The 23,460-nt window shown below is 62.1% G+C and overlaps 1 protein-coding gene across 1 annotated transcript; it reads left to right on the forward strand.

The window, feature by feature from the left end:
- The first annotated feature begins 9,394 nt into the window (after positions 1–9,394).
- Positions 9,395–11,057, forward strand: LOC117643977 (carbonic anhydrase 1-like). Its single transcript, XM_034383163.1, has 6 exons — positions 9,395–9,699; positions 9,775–9,928; positions 9,997–10,182; positions 10,264–10,520; positions 10,640–10,867; positions 10,953–11,057. Exons 2-6 carry the CDS (start codon positions 9,853–9,855, stop codon positions 11,055–11,057), a joined length of 852 nt encoding a protein of 283 aa, XP_034239054.1. The 5' UTR covers positions 9,395–9,699; positions 9,775–9,852.
- Positions 11,058–23,460: the final 12,403 nt, after the last annotated feature.

Here is a 23,460-nt window from a genome sequence, read left to right on the forward strand (position 1 = left end):
AGAAAAAGAGAGAGGCGGCCGTGCCGCGGTTTGCAATTATATTGTTTCCGACTTTTGGAAATTGGAAACGACAGAGTCGGGAGAGCAAGCGAAGCAAGTGGAGCGAAGGAAAAAGGGGGACCGGGAAAAAGCGGCTCAGAAGTGACGGAGGCAATCCGGAATCCACACCGAAAATGGGGAAAACGTGGTAACGGGACACCAAACTGCCTCTTCAAAAAAAGACCAGTAGTAAATAAACAATCTAGGCAGGACTTAGTTATTTTTTGTTGTCCCCTCGTTTGTAGTGATTCTGTGCAGGCACCGCGCACGATCCGTGTAAGTGCTTATGTGTGTAGGTGTGTGTAGGTGTGTGTGTGTGTGTGTGTGTGTGTGTACCTGAAATCGTATGCGCATTACAGTGCAGACAATGACGGGTGACACGCCGATCACTCCCTTTTCACTCTCCCACATCCGCCCCTTCCCCCTCCCCCGCAGCATACACAGAATGGACGCCCCCTCCCCTCCCCCTCCCCTCCCCCTCCCCTCGCCGCGCCGTCAGCCATGAACAATGCATAATGCAAACCCCCAAATGAAAATGCAGAAAAATGAAAATAAAAATTGGGATTCGCCTAAACGACGACCACCCGATTCGCGTATTCCGCGTGTGCTTCTGCCTCGTGCGTTCTGCTGCTGTGTGTGTGTGTGTGTGTGTGTGTACAAAAACGCTCGTCTTGTCCTTAGATGGGGCGGTATGCAAAGCATCGGGTTTGTGCGGTCCACACATGTCCATGTAAATAAGGCCTGCGGGCTGATTCTGAAGAGTCGCCCCTCCCCCCTCTTCTCTCTCTCTCTCTCTCTCTCTCTCTCTCTCTCTCTCTCATGGGACGCCTGTCGGGGGGTGCGAGAGAGACAGAGCGACGACACGAGTCTCTTGGAAATCGCTCGGCAGGCAGGGCCGGGGAAAGGCCTATGAGCGGGTCGTACTGTGCCTACACTGGGGATGCAATAGCGGTGCAGGCACGGCCAATGGCACGGCCCCCGCGAGACCGGCGCGTGCCGAAGCGTGCCGCCCCGTCACGCGCGTGCGTCACGTCATGTCACGACCCTAATTGGCACTGTCACTCACACCGAGAAAGTTAAGGACGCCGCCACCTTCTCGAAGAAGGCAGAGAGAGAGAGGGAGAGAGCTTGAGAGAGAGAGAGAGAGAGAGAGAGAGAGAGAGAGAGAAAGAGAGAGAGAAAGAGGAAAAATAGTGGAACGACGGCGCACCCACAATGCGACCGACGCACGCGCGTATTTTTCATATTGTTGTTTGACGCGCTGAAAAAATAAAGCAAAATAAACGAGGCCAGAAAAAGAAGCCACAAATGAATGAATGAAGATTAGTTGGCCATGAAGGGAAAAGACGGTGGCGCGTTTCGCGGTGGCCGCGGCGTGCAGTGTGGTACAGTGTAGCGCCGCGTGGCACAGTGCACAGTAATGCGGGAGAGATAAACAAGATGCAGGGATGAATATTTTCGGAGAACGGGAAATGAAAAATGGAGTCCAATGCAGAGGGAGCAGGGAGCGGCGGGCCGCGGCGGGCCGCTTCGCCTGCCTGCAGTTCGTACACCGTACAGTACACCGTACAGCACACCGTTACACCGGGGCACGAAACCCAGCAGCCCAGCCCAGGAGCACCGAGTCGGGGCGGGGCGCGGCGGGGCGGGCCGCGAGGCAGGTCGGGCTGATTTAGTATGGTATAGGTAAGGCACGGAGATGGTGAAAACGCAATATATGCGAGCCGTGGCGGAGGGCACGCTCACGCACACGCACACACACACACACACACACACACACACACACACACACACACACACACACACACACACAGAGTGAGTGAGCCGCACTTCACCCCCGTTGTTTATGACGGCTCCAAGACGACGTGGCGGCGCGGCGGCGCGGCGGACGCGCCCCTAACTCGAATGTATCGACTTGGTCCTCGCGCCTTAATTAGTTTGCGCCAAGTTCGGCCGGCGGTTCAGGTTCAGCCACGGTTCAGCCGAGGGTTCCACCGACGCCCCCTCTCCCTACCCGCTCCGCAGTCCCTCTCACTCCGCGCCGCACGGCCCGCACGCGCTGTCTGGCGCTACGGTAGCCGCAAGGCCCGCAAGGCCCGCAAGGCGCAATTGGATGCATTGTTCAATTTCGGACGCTCGTAAAGATGCGGCTGTCACAATTCAGCGCTGTGCGGCAGAGCCGGCAGAGCAGCGGAGGGTCTTGTGGGGCGGTGCCGGGTGGTGCCGCGGTGTGGAGCAGGGAGGCGCGCGTGCTCCGTGCTCCCATGGTGCGCCGACGAGGTGAAGCAGTGAAGCAGTGCGATAGGAAGGCCGGGAAGGCCCCAGGGGGCACGGGGCTGCAACGACCCGGGGGCACTGCACTGAGCTGCTCTCTCTCTCTCTCTCTCTCTCTCTCTCTCCTCTCTCTCTCTCTCTCTCTCTCTCTCTCTCTCTCTAACATCCTCTGCCTCCCCGAGTCTTCTTCTCCCCCTTGTTCGTTAAATTTCTATTATCTACCTCCCCCTGATCGCGACGATTGTGGTGGTGGTGTGCTAACGCCCCCGTTCGCTTTCCGACTGACTGTGCGCGTGTGTGTGTGTGTTCACAACGGTGCTTCCGATTCCAATTCGTCTGCTTCCCCTCAACGGTCCGCGCCGAAGGGCCTCGAAAAAACACCACATCGCCCTTGGCTCGTCCTCCGGCCGCCGCCCTCTTCCCACCTCCGCGGCCTTCGAGCGCGCTCACACACACGCACACACACACGCACACACACACACCGACCGCGGCACTCGTCGCCGTCAAGTTTGACAGCTGTTTTCGGTTCGACGCGCCACGCCGACCGCACTTATTCATAAATACCTGAATTTTTGGCGCTCTTCACGTCAAACGCACACGAATCACGCCCCCGCGAGCCGTCTCCTCCCCTCTCCTCTCCCCTCCCCTCCCCTCCTCTCCTCTCCTCTCCTCTCCTCTCCTCTCCTCTCCTCTCCCCTCCCCTCCCCTCCCCTCCCCTCCCCTCCCCTCCCCTCCTCCCCTCCCCTCTCCTACCCTCCGCCCTGCACCCCACGTGCACGCACGCGGGCCCACCCCGAGCTAGTCCCTGCACTGAATTTTTATTTCCTTCCTATATGCATCCTTTTAGAAAATATAATATGCTTATATGGCCAACTTTCCCTCCCTTTGAAGGGGGAGCGAAGGAACAGACGGACTTGGCTTGTACGCACTTTTTGCCGCCACCTCGCCGCGCCCCGCCCCGCCACGGCGCGGAGCCAAACCAATTTCTTAGCACCCTGTTTCCCTTCCCCAAGGCCTCATCCCCGACGCGAGACACGAACAGCTTGTCCGTGCGCGCCGCGCCGCCGCGTCGGCCCGACGAGAATATGCCAAGTTTCAACGACATTGTCGACACGCGCGACGCGAGCGATGCGCACACTGTACACGCGCGCCGCGGCCACGCGCGCCGCGGCCACTTCCAGTGCCGCCCCGCGCCTTTTGGACGACCCTCGCTCTCGCCCGCCTTATGAAGGCGCCTCTTGCACCTCCGCGATGACCGCCGGGACGACACTGCTGTCGTTTCCGGTTTTCATTTAGCGCGCCGTTATGACCACTAAATCGGCGTCCTCCAATAACGACCCTGGACTGCTGGACGTCGGCTAACGCCGGCTGGCGCGCTGTTTTACGCCCCGACGCGGTGGTGCGGTGGCGGCCACCGGGACCCGCGGCGGACCCGGCCACTTACATTGGCAACAATGGCCCCTCGGGAGGGCGCTGGCCAGGGCCCCAGGCCGCAGAGGCCGCAGAAGGCGGTGGCGCGCCTCCCCTTTCGGCCTTTCGGCTCCCCTGTAACGCGAAATTCCCAGTACGGCGCCGCCCCCGCCGCCCCCGCCGCCCCCGCCGCCCCCACCACCCCACCAACGCGGCCCGCAGATGCTCGGCGGCAGCAGCGCCGATAACAGGTGTGCCGAACGGTGCGAAAACGAGCTGCCGGGATGAGGTACTGTGTGTCTGTGAGTGTGGCGGGGGCGGCGGGGGCGGCGGGCACACGGAGCAGCGAACGGCGTGGCCGCCATCTTGCGGCCGGGGCGCCCCGCCAGGGGGAGGCGAGCTGGCGAGCGACTCATCAGCCACAGCAACAAACACGACCAGGCATCGGCGGGAGCGGCAGCGGGCCGCCCTTTGGCCCGTGGCACTCGAAAAGAAAGACGCGCTGCTCCGCCGCGCCTACATGCTGGCCCTTATCTCGGCGGCGGCTTCGGCGGCACGCTCCCGCCGACACGGCCGCCGTGCAGCGTGCTGAGCGTGCGCTCGGGACGGGGATCAAGGGCCTTGTAGCGCGGCGACACCTTCTTGTAGTGCACAGGTGCCCGCCCCGAGGCCCGCCCCGGAGCGGCCGTCCTGGCCGGGGCACCGTCGCCATCCAGGCTGATATTTAGATAGCATCGCCCAGGTAAACAGGCAGGGCCACCACGGCGTCGCCTCGGCGTCGCCTCGGCGTCACCCAGCGCGGCGACGACGACGCCCCGGCCTCGCCTATCTGCACATCTACCGCGTCATCACCGTGACGCCGATTCCCACCAAGAATGGACATCGTTGCCGAGGGTCGACGGCGAGGCTGTCTGAGCCGAGCGGAGCCGAGTAGGCTGTTAGGTTTCCAGGACCATTAGGCGCTGCGTGGCGGCAAGGCGCGGCACGGCGCGGCCGTGAGGCGCACGGGGACGTAACTTTCCATCATCTTAGACTAGAACGCACCCCAGCGGCCTGTTGCCGCGCCGCCGTCCCCTCCGTCCCCTCCGTTCCGTCCGTTCAATTCGCTTTTACTGCGTCGGGCTTTTTCGCGCAAAACCTCCCCAAGGAGCCCCTGCAGCCCCCGCAGCCCCCGCAGCGCCCGCGCGCGGAGTGGCGTAGAGTGGCGCCGAGGTGGATTCACTGCAGGCGCCGCGTTAAGGGGCTTTGTACGAATATGGATTTTCCCTGTTGATGCGGTTAACTGCCTCCCTCCAAGCCAACCCTGCAGCCCCCAAAGTCCTTTACAAGCGGCTGTGGCCTGAATCCATCCCGGAGCAGCCCGGCTCCTCAGAGGGTTGTACTAGCACCCCTCGGCAAGCCGCAAGGTTGGCTAAGAACAGGCGATGCCCCCTCCCCCTCCGAGTCCCCAAGGCAGCGACCCCCCCCCCCTCCCCGCGTGTGCAACTATTCGCCCCACTCGCCGCATGACGTCACATGCTAAACTTGTTGGTTGCAGAGAGCGGGGGCGTATCCACACAAAACACAAACTATGAAGGTCAGTGGGAAAGACAAAAACTCGAAGTGTTTGATAAAGACGGACGACGGGCATCAACTGTTTGCTTGGCAGTGGACCTGACGAGGCCCCCGCCTGCCGCCCTGCCGGCCGCCCCGCCCCCCCAGGGGTCCATGCCCGATGTCCGACCGCAGTTCGTCCGGGCCGGCCAAGCAGGAAGAGGCGCCGCCAGAGCCGTCGGGGCTGCAGCTGGTGCACGGGCTCGCCGACAAGGAGGGCGTCGTCGAGGCCCCCACTGACATCGCCCTGGCCGGCACCAAGGCGCTGGACCTGCCGCAGCTCACCTGGAAGAACTACAGTGTGCCGCCCGCCAAGCTCGTCATCACCAACACGGGGCACACCGGTGCGAAACCAACTGAAACCGCTCTTACAAAAAGAAAAACAGTTGTTTTAAATTTTTGTTGTTGTTTTAGTGAACGTGGGCGGCAAGTGGGAGAGCAACCGGTCCTACCTCCGCGATGGCCCGTTCAAGGGGCAGTACGTGTTCGCCCAGATGCACTTCCACTGGGGGCCGGGCGACGACACCGGCTCGGAGCACAGCGTGGATGGCGTCAAGTAAGTCCTCGCCGTGAACGCGAGGCTTTGCGATTCAGGACACCAAGTGACACGATGCCACGACAGGCTGCCCATGGAGCTGCACGTGGTGCACATCAACCGCGTGTACCGCACCCAGGAGCTCGCCCTCAAGGAGAACGACGGCGTGGCCATCCTCATCTACCTGTTCCAGGTGCGCCTGACGGAGGCTGTGGGGAATTCACTAACGCGTCACGCAAGTATTACACGTGGCTGTCTATTGTTTTTGTTGGTAGCTGCAAGATGAAGACAACTCGGACCTGACGCCCATCGTGGAGGCCCTGCCCATGGTGACGCTGCCCCAGACCTCCACCACCATCGAGCCCATGGGGATCGAGAAGGTGATCGTGCCCTTCCAGAAGGACTACTTCCTGTACTGGGGCGCCGTGTCCTCCGCCACCTGCAAGCACCGGATCCTGTGGCTGGCCTGCCGCACGCCCTTGGGCATCAGCTCGGCGCAGGTGAGATTCGCGCCGCATTGCTCGCCCGGTTTCTTCGTGTAAAGTCCTCTTCCTCTCCGCTCCCGCTCTCTAACTTTCCTTCCTTCGCAGCTCGCTCAGTTCCGCCAGATCCGCGACGTGAGCGGCCAGTACATGGTGAAGAACTTCCGCGAGACGCACCCGCGCACCATGAACACCCTGTTCCACGTGAACCCGTCCTCCAAGCTGGAGAGCACGCTGCTTGCACTGTACCCGGGCCACGCGCTGGCGGGCTCCAAGAGGCCCTCCGCGCTGCCCGCGGACCCGGGCGGCAGTCGCAGGGCCTCGGGGGAGGACAGCGCGCGCGCCTCGGGCGAGCAGGCCTCCGCCAAGGCCAAATCGCCGACCTCGGACAGCAAACGGCCGTCCGGGGAAGGCCCGGCTGGCGGCCCGGACGACAGGAGGGATGGCCCCGACGGGCCGGGCGACGACGGCTACAAGTCCCTCGAAGGCACGGTGCTGCAGGAGAGCTCCCACCAGGACGTCATGTCACTGGACCACGTCGAGTCCGGCGAGCTGGCCGCGGAGAGCGCCCCGCTGGAGTGCAAGGCCAGCCACGCGTCGTCCATCTGCCTGGAGGACGCCGAGGAGCCCGCGCTGTCGCAGCCCGCGCTGTCGCAGCCCGGCCTGGACGTGTACGGCCTCGCCCTGGACCACGTCTCGGAGGGGCCCAGCGGCGCCGAGGCCATCAGCGCCATCCGCGTGCAGGTGGACACGCCCCTGGACGCGCCGGGCGGGGCAGCCGGCGGGGACGCCGTCGTCGGGGAGCTGGCCGGTGCCCCGGGACCCACCATCGTCACAGCCTCGGGCACGAAGATCTCGCAGCCGCAAGCTGGGCCCGGGGCTGGGCCCGGGGCTGGACCCGGGGCTGGACCCGGGGCAGGACCCGGGGCCGACCCCACCCAGTTCATGGCCACCTGGAGCGGCGGCACGCCCTCCGGCAGCCCCGTCGACCAGACCGCACCACCCGGGGCCCAAGACGCTGCAATGGGCGGCCAGCCGGCTGCAACTGACACGGCTGCAGCCGGCGAGGCGGATCCCGGCGCCTCGGATTCACCCAAGACGCTCATTCTGACGCCACAGCGGCCGGGCTCCGTCACCACCTTCGCTGCCACCGGCGGTGAAGCAGTAACTGCTTCTGGGACCCAGCCAGCCCAAGCTGCCCAAGTAACTGCTTCCGGTTCGCCGGTCGCGCAAGGAACTGCCACCGACGGCCCGCCGGGCCAAGTAACTGCGTCGGGGGTTCCAGTCGCCCAAGTCACTACTGCACCGGGTGTCCCAGTTGGCCAAGAAACTTCTTCAGGTGTCCCAGCCATCCAAGTTACTGCATCAGGTGTCCCGGCGTCCCAAACAACTGCCCCTGGTGCTCCAGTCACACAGTTCATACCCTCTGGTGCTCCAGTCGCCCAGTTCACACCTTCAGGCGCACCAGTCGCCCAGTTCACACCCTCTGGCGCTCCAGTCACCCAGTTCACACCTTCAGGCGCACCAGTCGCCCAGTTCACACCTTCTGGCGCGCCAGTCGCCCAGTTCACTCCATCTGGTGCTCCAGTCGCCCAGTTCACTCCATCTGGTGCTCCAGTCGCCCAGTTCTCACCTTCTGGCGCTCCAGTGGCCCAAGTCACCCCTTCCGGTCCCCCAGCCGACTACGTCACTCCTTACGGTGCTCCAGTCGGTCAGTACGAGTCTGAAGAACCAGCTCCTCAAAGCACCCCCTCCGCCCTCGCACAAGGTACCGCGGCGCCTGCCACCTACACTCCATCCGGTAACGTCGTAGCCCAAGTGCCCACTTTTGGAGCGGCCGCGGCCCAGGGCCCAGGAGTGTCAATCCCTCAAACAACGCCATCAGGCCACGCCATCAAAAAATCCAGCTCGGGGACAGCTGCCACCAAGACGGCCTCGGGCACCGTCGTCTACAAGACGCCCTCCGGCACCGCCTTCGCCAAGACGGAGTCTGGCACCGCCGTCTACAAGACGCCCTCCGGCACAGCCTTCACAAAGACGGCCTCCGGCCCCGCCGTCTACAAGACACCCTCCGGCACCGCGGTCACTAAGACGGCCTCCGGAACGATGGTGCCCCACAGACCGCGTTCCCGGGACGCCATCGCCACGGGGTCAAGAAGCCTCATGCCTCAGAGAACCGCCTCGGGCAACGTCGTCGCTCAGACGGCCCCCGGCGCCGCCATCCCGCAAGTGATCGTGTCCGGGACGGGGCTGCCCCAAGCCACTCCCACGGGCGGCCCTGCAGGCGGGGCCTACGCCGGGGGGGCTGTGGGCGACGCTGAAGGAGGTGCGCAGGACGGAGGCGGCGGCCAGGGCGGCGAGTACGGCGGTGGAGGCGGCCAGGGCGGCGAACGCGGTGGCGACGACTACGGCGGCGGGGGCGGCGCGCAGGAGGCCGGCGGCGGCGGCGGCTTTGGAGGCCAAGGCGGTGAGTTCGGAGGCGCTGCGGGTGGCGGCGAAGACGGCGAGGATGGAGAGCGCGGCTGGGCGGACGCAACCGGGGAACCCGACGTGAAACAAGAGGATCAAGAAGACCCAGAGGGCATGGGCGGCCAGGGCGGCGAAGAACAGCCGGGCGCCGAGGGCCAGCCCGGTGCCAGCGCGGCCGCCGCCAAGGCCAGCAAGGGCAGCGTCAAGGGCAGCAAGGGCAGCAGGGGCAGCGTCAAGGGTAGCGCGGACGGTGGCGAATGCATCAGCGAGAAGGGCTCCAAGTCCTCCAAGATGTCCAAGAAGTCCGAGGCCTGGGCGGACGCCGAGGAGGAGGCCGTGGAACAGGAGCTGGGAGCAGCCGCGCTCACCGGGGAGGAAGCGGCCCACGCAGGCACCGTGGCGGGCACCGCCGGCCAGGATGGTGACCAGGCGGGCGTCCCCGCCGGCGTGGACGGCGCGGGGCCGGCCGGCGGCGAAGGGGTGGCCAGCGGCGAAGGGGTGGCCGGCGGCGAAGGGGTGGCCGGCGGCGAAGGGGTGGCCGTAGGCGAGGGGATGGCTGGTGCCGGCGGCGTGGCGGGCCCCACCGGGCAGCAGGGTGACCAGGGCGCCGGGCCGGGCGCGGGTCCCGGAGAAGGAGAAGGACAGCAAGTTGACGGTGCAGCGGTGGAAGCCGCGGTGGCAGCCCTGAACGCTGGACTGCCTGGCGGCCTGCAACTGGAGCCGCCGCCACCGCCCTACAAGTTCCAGTACTTCCAGCCAGAGCTGGAGGAGCAGCGCTCCCGCGAACCCGAGCCCGTGTTCTTCAACAGCATCGCCGTGTCGCCGGCCGTGCTGCACTCCAAGACGTCGCTGACCAGGATCAAGCCCACCACGCCCTGCCACGGCAAGGCGCTTAAGGTGAGCCGCAGGGCCGCCCGTCTCGACCGCCACACACCGCCGCGCAGCGCCATGGTCAACGTGTCCTTGTTGCAGATCTACGAGGAGGAGAAGGGGATTTGGAAGCAGCAGGAGGCCGCGAGGCAAGCCGTCGAGGAGGAGGCCATCAAGTACATGGGCCTGCAGGAGGACGAGTGGAACGACATCGCGATCAGTGCGGCCCAGCGCAAGAGGGACGCCCGACCCGCAGGTAAGAAAAGCTATCTGTATTTGAACCCACGCCTGTTGGCTGCAAAGAGTTAAAACGCCCTCTTGCAGACGCCGAGATATCGGGGGTGGGCTGGCCCTTCGACGAGTTCCAGTCCGAGAACTCGGACATTCCTCTGCTGTCGCCCATCGACGTCAACCTGCAGGCCCTGGCCGACGTGAAGCTCAACCCCCTCGTCTTCGACGGCCACTTCACGGCCGAGGCCCTGACCAAGATAGCCAACACGGGTGAAACCGGTGAGGGTGTTGTCAGCTCGCGCAAATTAAGTTTTTTAAATTTTCAAAATCATAAAATGCACAAAAACAACGGCCCCACAGTGGAGGTGCGCCTGATCAACCCCGAGCTGACCCCCACGCTGTACGGCGGCCCGCTGCACGACGAGTACATCTTCGACTCGATGCACTTCCACTGGAGCTCGGGCTCCTCGCCCGACTGCCTGGGCAGCGTGCACAAGGTGGGCGGCCAGCGGTTCTGCATGGAGGTGCACATGCTGCACTACCGCGCCATCCACGGCAACAAGAGCGAGGCCCTCAAGCACCAGGGCGGGCTGTGCGCCGTCGCCTTCATGCTGCACGTGAGTGGCCCTCTGTCTCTCTCCCACTCACGGCGCGCCCCTTTTGGGCGCGAGAGAGACAGAGCGACGAAAGCGACTCTCAGTCACAAAGTGGCGGGATTTGACCGTTCTCCTTCCAGCTGACGAACATCGAGAACCCCTTCCTCGCGCGGCTGGCGCGCGACCTGGCCAAGATCGAGGTCCCCTTCTCGTGCACGCCGCTCGAGCACAACGCCATGCTGTGCTGCGCCGAGGCGGCCGCGCCCTTCGGCTACGTCACGTACCCCGGCACGCTGGTGGGCCGCGAGGACAACCTGAACGTGGTGTGGATCGTGTACCCGTCGCCCATCGGCATCTGCTGCACGAACGTGAGTCCGTGGCGGCGGCGGACGGCGCGCGCGTGTCGCTTTGATGTCTCCCCTTTGTCACTCTCTCTCTCTCTGTCGGGCGCAGACCGCGCCGTTCCAGAAGCTGCGCGCCGGGGTGGAGGACATGCCCAGCGGCCTGCTCACGACGCACGAGCTCGCCGACAGGCCCGTCCTGCGCGCGGTGCCCTAGCCGGCCTGCCAGCCTGTGCCGCCGAGCTCGCCGGCCGCGCGGGCTGCCGCCTATCACGGCGCTCCATCGCCAGACCGCCACACCGCCACACCGCCACACCGCTCATCAAACCGCCGCCGATTTAACAGAGGGAAAATGAAGCGACGCCGCAACCATTTCGGACTCGTTCTTTCGGGCTGCCCCGCATGCGAACAGTCGGTACTTCGTCGCTCTGTCTCCCTCGCACCCCGACGGAACGCCCCGTGAGTGCGACAGGGACAGAGCGGTGACGGAATGGTTCTCCGGAATCTGTCTGCTGGTAACTCACACGCGGCGCGGCGGCGCGGCGGCGCGGCCGGCACCTTGGCTCCAGAGGTGACGGCGGAGACGACGGAGACGACGGAGACGCGCGGCGCGGAGAGGAGACGAGACGCAGCGCCGGCTGTTGCGCTAATCCCGCGTCGCTGACTCACCGAACAGCCTGCGCCGTGCCGCCGTGCCGCCTCTCCGCCATCTGGCGCTACAACGCTTCGCCGGGGACGGAGGGGGCGAGGGAGTGACGCCCCGACACGCCCCCGTATACAGTGGGGCACTCGCTGCCTCTAATCTCCGGAGGTCCAAGTCACACTGCAGTGCAGTGGAGCGGGGCGGGGCGGGGCGGGGCGGGGACAGGTTGGCTCAGTTTACTGGACCCGAGCTCTAACTCTAATGCATTGCGCTTCAGACTTTCCACATTAAAAAAAAAGCAGATGCTCTACACGGTCATGCTTGTATCGTCACTCCTCCCCGCCCTGAAGGGCCGCTTTTTGTCGCATCAAATTGAACTCGGTCCCGCCCTGCCGGAATGCGGTAGTATCAGCAAGTTGGCACCCCGGCCACCCGTGGGGGAGAACTTAGAGCAACCCTCTTAGAGCAGCTCCAGACAAAAAAAAAACACTTGGCCGGGGACCCCCTCAGATCTGGCTCCCTCCCGGTTTTTTTGGTTCCTCTAGTGAATACGAATTGCCGAAACACAAATTGGGCCGGATCCAACACCGATTGGCTTTTTGGTAGAGGTCAAAAACCCCTAAAAATGGCTGTTTTTGAGGGTTTGGGGCTTTTTGGGATCCCGGAACCTGCTGGCCAAAAAATCTACCAAAGTGTCGTTTCCGAAAGAAAAAAGTGCGATCTTTCGAATGCCGGGTCGCGCGAGGCTCTACGACGTCGGGTTTGGACGCTACGGGCTCTCAAAGTTGCTGAATTTCACTATTTTTACTGAAGATTTGAGCGTATCAGGGCCTTTGGAAGCAGACCATCGGGGATTTCGCTCCTCTTTGGCTTAAATGGTGCCTACCCATAGGTAAACACCCCCACAAAATTTCAGCCATCTCAGGCAATTATTACAGGAACTGTGAGCAATTGAAGTTTTGGGTCATTTTACCACTAAACTTAGGTGGTTTTGGGTCCAGAAAAAATATTTTTTTCAACTATCTCTATTTGATCAGCACCTCTTGAAACGTATTTTTAACATGGTGCCTCAAAACATTTTTTTTTGAGAATAAAGTTGAGAAACCTAGTTTAGTTATTGGGACTTTATTCTCAAAAAAAAATGTTTTGAGGCACCATGTTAAAAATACGTTTCAAGAGGTGCTGATCAAATAGAGATAGTTGAAAAAAATATTTTTTCTGGACCCAAAACCACCTAAGTTTAGTGGTAAAATGACCCAAAACTTCAATTGCTCACAGTTCCTGTAATAATTGCCTGAGATGGCTGAAATTTTGTGGGGGTGTTTACCTATGGGTAGGCACCATTTAAGCCAAAGAGGAGCGAAATCCCCGATGGTCTGCTTCCAAAGGCCCTGATACGCTCAAATCTTCAGTAAAAATAGTGAAATTCAGCAACTTTGAGAGCCCGTAGCGTCCAAACCCGACGTCGTAGAGCCTCGCGCGACCCGGCATTCGAAAGATCGCACTTTTTTCTTTCGGAAACGACACTTTGGTAGATTTTTTGGCCAGCAGGTTCCGGGATCCCAAAAAGCCCCAAACCCTCAAAAACAGCCATTTTTAGGGGTTTTTGACCTCTACCAAAAAGCCAATCGGTGTTGGATCCGGCCCAATTTGTGTTTCGGCAATTCGTATTCACTAGAGGAACCAAAAAAACCGGGAGGGAGCCAGATCTGAGGGGGTCCCCGGCCAAGTGTTTTTTTTTGTCTGGAGCTGCTCTTAATGACTGCGAATCTGTTGTCGAGGGAACTTGGTTCATTGAAGGGCGGGGCGCGGGAGGGGGATAGACAAAGCGCCAAGGTGGATAGAGCTGAGGATAGTGAAAGAAGAAAGAAAGATAGATGGCGTGGGTGGTCGCCTTTCAGGGGAAGGACGCCGAAGAAGAATGTCTACTTCATTCAGCATTTTTTGGCCCGTCCCGTTTATTTTTTGTTGTTGGCGCCATCTTGACTGTTTTTGTCGCGGGGTGCAATTTCTTGGGCCGGTGGGGCTGGAGTGAGGCTGGAATCTCTGTCATGGTGGCAACAATAACTAATCGACCAGGAAAGAAGAGAATTTGTCTGTGTATTCTTTTTTTTCTACCAGTCGCATTCTTCATCTGGCCGAACTAGAATGGTCGAGTTTGCCGCCGCCTCCGATTTCTTCCCAATGCTCCTTTTTTTCCCAATCCCCTCCCCAGTTCAAAGTTTTCTGAAATAAACTTATTTGGCGTTACTACAGTGTGAAGGCCGCCCACGGCTGCAGGGGCCGGCGGACAATGCGGTGGTGGACGCGGGCTGCGAGCAAACTGGCCGAGAATCAAGGTGCATTGTGACCGCGCCGCGACACACTGTGTTACCGTCACAGTCGGCACGCGCGGAGGAAGCAACATTGCGAGTCGGGGCGTGCAGCAGCAGGAGAATGGACGGTGGCAGTGTGGCGACCGGGTTCATTTCAACAAACGAAAATAATAATGAGAAGAATCAAACCGTGCTTGAGGCGCTTGGTTTAAAAAGGCGCCCGAAATGGATTTACGGTGCACCCCAAAAAGAGCCACCTCGAAGGCAGATAGCTGCACCGAACGCCGCGGAGCCGAGGAGTCACGCCGCCAGAGGGCGTCCGTGCTGATTGATGGTCCGCGTCGCCATGAATGCGTGCAGACGTCGCCGCCACCCCGCCTCCGCGTTGGGTAGTACACTTTTCGGGGTGGCTTGGCCGCTTAAACGTTTTACCATTCGGTTTCACGATAACCGCTCGCAAAAAAAGAGCAGAGCAGTGAACCCCCGGCGATTCCCAAAACTATTCGAAAGTGATATGCCTCTAAATGATGAAAGTGGGAGTTCAGTGAAGTCACCCTTGGAATCGAACCCGACCCCGGTTCGTTTCCACTCAAAGCAAGACGCATGCGTGGCGTTCCGAGTGCGCGGCCTGCGATTCTCCGATTTTCCGCGCGTGCGGCGGCGAGGACCGCCGCGGCGCCCGCCGAGCGGCGACGGCCTGAGCTTGCCGATCGGAGGAACCGGTGGATTGCGGATTCCGAGAAATCGCTGTTCGGAGTGTCGTCGTTCAACGAGATGGGAACGTAAACTCGATTCCGTACCCGCCGCGCCCGGCCGGCGTGCCGCCTCCCTTTCGCACCGAACCGCGGCTGCATTTTGGAGCGAGCACGGCCGATTCCACCAACGGGGCGGCGCCTCTTGGAGAAGCTGTCGATTTGGAGCCCGGCGGGGATTTGATTTACAGATCACGGGGAGCGATTCGGCTTCGCAAGAACAGCGCGCGCAAAGAAGAAAAGAAAAGAAAAGAGGCTTTTGGAAGGTGTTGGCGGGGTAATCCACCGCCCCGCCTCGCCCCCGCCGACCGCCAACCTCATCCAATTTACCGATTGGCGTCGGATTGCGCTTTTTCCTGTAATGCTTATTATCGGCTGACGGGAGTGCCGCGCGAAGGGCGCGATTATGGAAAGAAAGAAGCGCCAGCTTGAGGGGATCAGCGGGGAGGGGAGGGGGGGAGGGGAGGGGAGGGGAGGGGAGGGAGGGGAGGGAGGGGAGGGAGGGGAGGGAGGGGAGGGGGGAGGGAGGGGAGGGGGAGCGAGTCCGGCCGGCCAACACGTGCACCACGCCACCCCCGACAGTGTAGCCAACCTCTCATTCGGATGGCATCGGATTGGCCGCCAACATTTCATTATCATACATATTATTTGGTGCTGTCGGCGAGGGGGTGGGGAAGGGGGAGGGGGAAGGACGACGACGACGCCAGCCAGTTGTGACAGGGTGCGCAAGTGTCGGCAGCAGCCTCATGGCACCCCCACCTCCCTTACATCCCAATGCATTCGGCCGTAGGTGTGTGTGTGTGTGTGTGTGTGTGTGTGTGGCATGTATCGCCACGGATATGTTAATTAGCGCGGATGGACAGCGCACTCTCACTGCCAAGCGATTCAGAAGAGTTTCGTCGCTCTGTCTCTCGCACTCGCGGGGCTCTCCGTACGGGTGCGAGAGAGACGGAGCGACAGGCTGGGGACAGGCGGGCGGCGCGCGACCCTGCCGCCGTCATGCTGCAGGCAATTCATGGGTAAAGGATCGCGTCTGGCCGTGGCAGAAAATCACCGCTAGCCGGATTAAAACGCGGTGCGCCGCGAACCAAACAACGATTTGAATGCCGCTGCGGCGGCGCGCCGTCGCCGCCGTCGCCGTTTTCGTCGCTCGCGGTCACGGGGCGTCCCGTTCGGGTGCGAGAGAGACGGGGCGACGAAAAGGACGCTCTGAATCAGTCTGCGAGGAGGAGAGGAGGGCGCGAGGAACACTGACTGAGGCGCGCGGCGCGTGACTACGTACGTTACCGCGACGGAGGCAGAGCGCCAGGCCGCGCCAGCCGCGCGGGGAATGAACCATATTTCATATCAATTTGTCATCCCCGCAGGCCCGGCCGCCCCGCCAGGGCCGCCAGCCCACCAGCCAGACAGCGAATAATATGCGGGCGGAAAAAAGGGGTGCGCGAGCTGAAATTTGGCGAGAGGAGTCAGCAAGACGGAGAGAGAGGCGCTCGGCCGCGCTACACTGTGAGTTCGCGACCAAGGGTGCGATAGTTGACTCCGCTTTCATAGCACGTAGTGGTGCAGTCGCAGTTTCAGAAAAATGGAGCTGTTTCAACTAAAGTTTTGTTGACTTTCTTAGTCCTGTGGAGCAAATTTCAGTCGAACTTTGACTCCTTGCTCTTGGTACACACTGTCAGCAGTCTTCCTGCTACTTACACAGTGTCGAGCCAGATCGAAGCAAGCCCCGCGGGCGGACAGGGGCCAGGCGGCAAGATGGATAGAGCCTTTCCAGCGGTCCAGAAGCAAGCAAAGGAGCGAGGCGTCAAGTCATTGGTATTCGGACCGCGACCCGCGCGGCGTCTTGGGTCCCGGAGGCCGCGGCGTGGCGTGCCCCGCGGCGCTACCCCTTGCGGTGAAGTCGCCCGAATGACTCACGGCGACAGCGTGGCAGCGTAGGGCCCGCTGCTCTGCCGCCAGCAGACTGATTCCGAGAGTCGTTTTCGACGCTCCGCCTCTCTCGCACCTACACGGGACGCCGCATGAGCGCGAGAGAGACAGAGCGACGAGAACGACTCTCGGAACCAGTCGAGTGCAGCGCTGCCGCTCCGCCACTGCACCCTGACGGACGGCGTCGCCGAGGCGTCGCGACGCTTTTAATTTTTCCCCCGAACGGATGGCGGAGGCTCGCGGAGGCTCCTCGTTTCCTTGGCACTGCACTTCCCTCCTGATCGGATCCGTCCAACTTCGGAATGCATTTTCCACCCTCCCTCCCTCGCGGCCCAGGCCGTGGGGCCGTCGAGGGATCAAAGAGGTCGGCATCGGCGAGGCGAGGCGAGAGAGATGGCTGCCTGGCGAGGCCGTGGCTGGGCCGCCTCGAACCCAATTACAATGCCGCCGTGCCGGCGTGCCCCTCGGCGTCAGACGCAGCCGACGCCAGCGCAGCAGCGCGCTGCTACGCGTAGCAGCAGCGCGTCGCCTGTCCTCCGGGAGGAGCGCGCACAGTGGGCCAGAAGACCGGTGGAGGCGGTCAGAACTCTGCACGCGTTTTGCGCTCCCGAATCGCTCAACAGGACTCGAACAGAACGTGTGACCCCACCAATGGATTGCTCGTTCGGAGAGTTTTGGCCGCCTCCACCGGTCTTCTGGCCCAGCACGGCGTCACCGGTTGAGAAAGGTCGCATCACACGACTTGGGCAGAAGTAACTTGATCGAGGTGCCGCGTTTTGGCGGCAGCCATTGCCATGCTCTTCGCGATGCCGAGGCGTGGCGTGGCGGGGAGGGGCGGGGCGGGGCGGGGCGGGGCGGGGCGGGGCGGGGTGACGCGGCACCAAGGGGATGCCGGATTGCCGAGGTGACCACCTCCGCGACTTGACTTGCACATCAGCATTCCGCTCGCGTCCGGGATGTGCTGCGCGCTGCGCGGCGCTGCGCGGCGCTGCGCGAGGCGGGGCTGGTCCTAGTCCCGCGGGGGCCGCCCGCCGCGCCGCACCCCGCCCTGCCCTGTCCACCCCGCGCCCCGCCGCCGATGCGCGTAGGAATTTATTAAAAGCACACGGGAAGCAATTAACTTTGGCTTTGTCTCGCTGTCGCTTTTCCCCACTCCCCCCACAGTGCCGCAGCGCCACGCAGTGCCGCGGGACTCCATCTTTGATGTGGTGTCAAGCAGTTTTACGGCACGCCGTCAACAATTTTCAATTTGGCCACGCTTGTGCGCCACCCCGTCCCCCAGCAGCGAGGGGCTGCACAGTGTGTGCACAGTGCGGTCACATTTAAAATTTCCTCCGCACGCCTCACTTTTGATTGGGCGTTTCAGGCGCGGCTGTTTTAAACAAGTCGCCAAAAAATATATGAACGAAAACGACAGAGGACGAAAGGCAGCCCCTGCTTTGGAAATGTTGTGTGGCCCGGCGATGAATGGACACTAGTGCGGGATCCCCCCCTTCTCTTTCTCTTTCTCTCTTTTCTCTCTCTCTCTCTCTCTCTCTCTCTCCTCCTCTCTCTCTCTCTCTCCCTCTCTCTCCTCCTCTCTCTCCTCCCTCTCCCTCTCTCTCTCTCTCTCTCTCTCTCTCTCTCTCTCTCTCTCTCGGGAAAAACAGGGGGCTCACTGCCCCCAATCAGCCGGTCCCGTGTCGCTGACGCCGAGGACGCGGAGAACGCCGAGAACTCCGAGGGTCTGCGTGTCACGTTCTGTCTACACAACTCTTATCTTTGCCTCGGCGTCCCGTCGGTCCTGTCGGTCCCGTCGGCAGCGGTCCGCAGGTCCGGCCGGACCGACGAACAAGTCCGGGGCGCGCGGTGGCGGCGGTGCGCTTGAAGAAATTCCCCAAGACAAACAGACCGAAGTGATCCAAGTTGGACTCGTCGCATTGGACTGGGACCGCCTCGCCCCGCCCCGCCCCGCCCGCCCCCCGCCCCCCCCCGCCCCGCCCCCCGCCCCGCCCCGCCCCGCCCCCCCCGCCCCCCCTAGTTAGGAGATGAGTTCGATGTGACTGTGTGCCGTGCTGCACCACTGGGCTCGTTGCGTTCGCCTTCTACGCGAACAAAACAACGTTCTGGTTTGAGTCAGCGAGTAGTGAACATTCTTGGACGTGGAATGTAGTGAAGTCGAGGGGTGACCCACTGTAAAATTTAGTGTACAATGATTGTGTGAATGTGCAAGAATGTGCCAGATTTCTGGAGTTTTTGTGCCACACATGTTGCCTACTTACAGGCGTTTTTTGCCACCTGAATGTGGAATGTTTTGTACAATGAAAGTGGGAAGCTGAGCTGTCCCCCCTCTAGTGAAGTGGCAAGAGGAAATGTATTGTGCGTCGCGAAGTAAGTAGGTACTCTTCTACAATTTTACATTGCTGCGGCGATGGCGTAATACACTAATAAAAATAGGCTCCTCGTGGACTGCAGACTGTTTTGAGTGCACGATAAAAGTGAAGTGGCGAGTCCTATTGGACGCGGTGAAGTGTTTCCCAATCACACTTCGTTGTGCCTCGACGGCCCTTCACTGATGGCACTTCATTTTTATCGCGGTTCCGGTGACGTGGCCGCGCGTGGCCAGCCGTCTTAGAGGGCGGACCATGCTCCGCAGTTTTTGTCATCAGTTTTTCACCATACACGCATCCTTTTTGTCCTAACATCTTTTTAGGACAGACGGACAGACGAACAGACGGACAGACGGACAGACGGACAGACAGACAGACGGACAGACGGACAGACGGACAGCACGCGCCACCCTGAGTGGCTCTCGGATCATCTCTCCGTCTCCGCCGCTCACGTGCCCTCCATAAATTCCCTTCCGCACCGATGCCTCGGCAGTGCAGTGCCAGGCAGTGCCCGCTACACCGCTACACCTCGAGGCCGTGGGGCCGTGGGAAGACTCACGCCGTCTCTCTCGCACGCCTCGGGGACGCCCCACGAGTGCCAGAGAGACAGAAGATGGCTGCAGCACGCAGCACTCTTTCGGCAGGACAATAAGGCCGCCTTCACGCTCCGCCGGCAGGGGCGCTGGCCACGCTCCGTCTCTCTCGCACCTGCACGGGACGCCCCATGGGTGCGAGAGAGACGGAGCGACTCCCAGAGTCGGCCCTCGCCGCCTCGCTGCTAGTGGCGTGGCGCGGGGTGGCTAGTGGCCCCACGCGGGCCATCCTGTATGAAGTGGGCGGGGCGGGCGGCCTCGACTCATATAGCCCTCCCCATACACTACAATCTATCATAAGTTCCGGTGCGGTAGATTAAAAAGAGCTACCCCGGGGGATATCCGTTTCTTGTACGACGTGCTGGGGGCGTCCCGGGGCGTCCCTCTCTCTCACACACACGCACGCTGAGGCGCTCGCTCACAGTGCAGGGGAGGGGTGAGTAGCCTGGCGGCCCGGCCGTGGCGTGCAGGGCGGCGAAAGCGTCAAAATTTGTGCGCGGAATTTTTTAACGTCACACGCTGCGAGGCCTGACGCGCGCATCCGCTGCAGTGCGGGTGGGGGAGCGGAGCCTCTGACAAGACACAGTCTGACAGACTTGAGCGATGTGGGCCCGCGCGGAATTTTTACACCCTGTCCGACGCCACCCCACCACCACCCCAGCCAACGCCAAAATCCGCTGCAGCGGCCACCAGAGCGCGAGCGAGAGGAGATTTTCGGGCAAAAAGAAAAGACGCACGATCGCGTTCGGGCCGCGCGTGAAAATAGAGCAAAAGAATCGGGAAAACGGACGGCCGGCCGGACTGAAACGAGCCTCGTGTTTACGCGGCCAGACCGGCGGCAACGCACGGCAACACACTGCGGAACACGGGGCGCGTTCGGTGTGGCGCGCGGCTTAGCCGGTCCGGTCCGGTCACCCCGCCGCCTCGCCCGCCGCCGGGCACAGCGACCGGAGCCACCCGCCCCGCCCCGCCGCGCACGGCAACAACGCCACTGTTTATTTTCCCCATTATTTGTTCCTCTTTTCCCCGCTTTTCTTCCCCGCTTTCCCGGCCGCCAATAAGCCGTTTGTACGCCGCGCACGGCCACGCCTCCCCCTCCCCTCCCCCTCCCCTCCCCCTCCCCTCCCCTCCCCCCCCCCCCCCCTCCCCCTCCCCCTCCCCCCCCCCTCCCCCTCCCCTCCCCGCCAAGGAGGCCCGCGCCGTGGCCGCCGCAGCGCCGCAGCAAACCTTTATTATTGTTTCCTGCTGCTGTAGACTGATTCCGAGAGTCGTTTTCGTCGCTCTGGCTTTCTCGCACCCACGCGGGACGCCTCATGAGTGCGAGAGAGACAGAGCGACGAAAACGACTCTCGGCATCGCTCCGCTGCATTGGATCATTGAATCCTCCGCCGCGTCGTGTTTCCGTGCCTTTAAATTCCGACGCGCGCTGACAGACGTGTCGCGTTGTCGCCGCAGTGTGTATGGGGGCTTCGCCGAACAGTTGTCGTCTCTCTCGCATCCCTACGCCACGCTCCACGAGTGCGAGAGATAACGACACCACTCCGGCCGGAATCCGTGGGTCCGAGCAGAACTCACAGTAAAACGAGTAGTGGCGCGTGAAACGGAAATGAGGGAACAAAAGCGCATCCAGTGAGAGACAGTGCGCCCCGCTCTGGCTTCCTCTTTATTTGTCTTTTTTACTGACCGTTGCTTCGGAAAAATTAACATCTTGCGCGTCGCGGCGTCGCGGCGTCGCGGCGCGAGGAAGGCTGGCCGTCCGGGCGTCCAATCTCTGGCGAGGGCGTCGGCGAGGGCGTCGGCGAGACACCCACCGGGGTTATACTGCCGCGGTAAAACAAAAACGAAAACGACCAAAAGAAGAAGGAGAAGAGGAGGAAAAAAAACAGCATATTGTAAGCAGTAAACCTGGCGCCGTGTGACAACGCTGTGTGGGTACAACGCCCTCTGGCGGCGCTTTTTTTGCGCGGGAAAAATAGCTGGCGACGCGTCGAGTCACCGCGTGCTTCGAGCTTCGAGCTTCGTGCTTCGCGCTTCGGCGGGCCGCCGCCACGCGTCGCCACCCTCTAATTTCGTAATTTTGTGCGGGAAAGACGAGAGGAAGGCAAAAGGTCGTGAAACGCGGCGCGAGGGCACGCGGCGCAGACAGGGCACGACAGGACGCCCTGACAGAGTGTCGATGCTGTAACCTTAAAACACCACCCTGCAGTATGCCTTGCAGCGGGAAGGGCCAAATAACACACCCGCGGAATTTTTTCGTGAAACAAAAAAAGTTGAGGTTGTTTGCGCTGTTTTGTCAATAAATAAACACACTCAAATCCAGCAGACGTTTTGTTTCCAGCCTTCTCTTCTCTCGTCAGTGGTCGCGGGGCCCCGTGCGAGGTAGGCCGTCCCGCCGACAGTGCTGCGTCCGGGACGGCCTACGCGCCAGGCGCTCCCTGCCATTACCAATACCATTAAGGGCTAGACCAGCCGCCGTGGCTGGCCTCTCTGCTCGGACACAGGCCGGCCGCGGTGATCCGCGCAGCGTTCCTACCCCCCCCCCCTCCCCCGACGAAAACATCGGAATCGCAAAGTCCGGCTCCGAATCCGAATCCAGCGCCCCGCCAAGTGGTGTGTTTTGACAAGAGGAATCGGCTTGGCCCGACCCGCCCCGCCCCGGCCGACACGCCAATCCCTGTGTACAGTGTACACACCGCCGTTTTTGCTCCAGTCTTATTTATTTGCGCGCGACGACAACGGCTTTCCGCGGCCACCCCGGGCAACGCAAACAGCCACAAACTACCCGTGTGATTTTTGGGGGTGGCCCTGCCCTGCCTGCCCCGCCCTGTCCCCTGCTGCATGTGATTTGGGCGTGTACCCCCGTGAAATCAGAGTCGGCGCTAAGCAAGCACGGCACGGCGCGGCACGGCATGGCACGGCACGGTACGGGGACTGCCTGCGCGTATTGACAAGGCAAACACGGCCGTGGAACCTCAACAAAACTCATCACGGAAAAGTCTTTGGAGACCTCCGTGATGTGGCTCACCCCCACCGCCCCGGCCCCGCCCCGCCCCGCCCCGCCCCGCCCCGCCCCGCCCCACCTCGCCCCGCCCCGCCCCGCGGAGGGCTGCGCCTCTCTGCCAGCGCGCCGGCCGCGCATTTCCATAAACACAGGTGAATGCTGCTGCTGTGCCTGGCGCTGCCCGGCGCTGCCCGGCGCTGCCCGGCGCTGCCACACTGTAAATGCGCGCCAAACTGGACGCGGCTGCGCGGCTACGCGGCCGCATTAGCACCGACAGAAGCCGTTTCGTCTGGCGCCCCGTTTCGCGCCTCGCTTCCCCGCCACTAGAAAAAAAGGAGGAAAACAGCGGCAGCAAAAACAAAAGGGCTGCCAAGTTGCAGGGCAAGTTGCAGCGCTGAAGAAGTCCTGACAAGTCGCAGTATTTCGCGCCGGGAGAGGCAGGATGCGGCAGGATGCGGCAGGATGCCAGGGAGCGGCAACTTGGCGATCTCTGAGAGCTGCCTGCCTGCCTGCCTGCCTGCCTGCCTGGCCGAGGTGAGGCCGCCCATCACCCGACTTGTGCCCAGCCTGGCTGGCTGCCTGCCTGCCTGCCTGCCTGCCTCGCCCCCATTACCGTGAAACAAGATCCAGCCGGCTCATTTGGCAACTTAATTGCGCCATTGACTGGATTGGACGGGCGAGTTCCCAAAGCCCTCCAGAGCTAGCTAGCGCTGCATGTGTATCGCCTGTGCCCAGGCATGCCCGCAGACCGCGCGCCGAGACTCCCGCAGTCTCTGCCGGAGGAACCCCACTGGAGGATTCGCCCGCGGGGGCTGGAACTGGAGGAGGGGGGGGGGGGGCACCTGCCGCCCCACTGTAGTCTGATTCCGAACAGCGCTCCGCACCGCCCTGCGGGACGCTCTATGAGTGCGAGGGAGACAGCGACAGCGCGTTGAGTGCGCGCACTTGAAATTCGGGCAGAAAAACAACACTCTTTGCTCGCCGATTAGATTGGCAACGGCTCATCGTCAGAAGTCCA

This window comes from Thrips palmi, unplaced genomic scaffold, assembly GCF_012932325.1.
Source record: "Thrips palmi isolate BJ-2018 unplaced genomic scaffold, TpBJ-2018v1 HiC_scaffold_17, whole genome shotgun sequence".
In the NCBI taxonomy this organism is placed as follows: domain Eukaryota; kingdom Metazoa; phylum Arthropoda; class Insecta; order Thysanoptera; family Thripidae; genus Thrips; species Thrips palmi.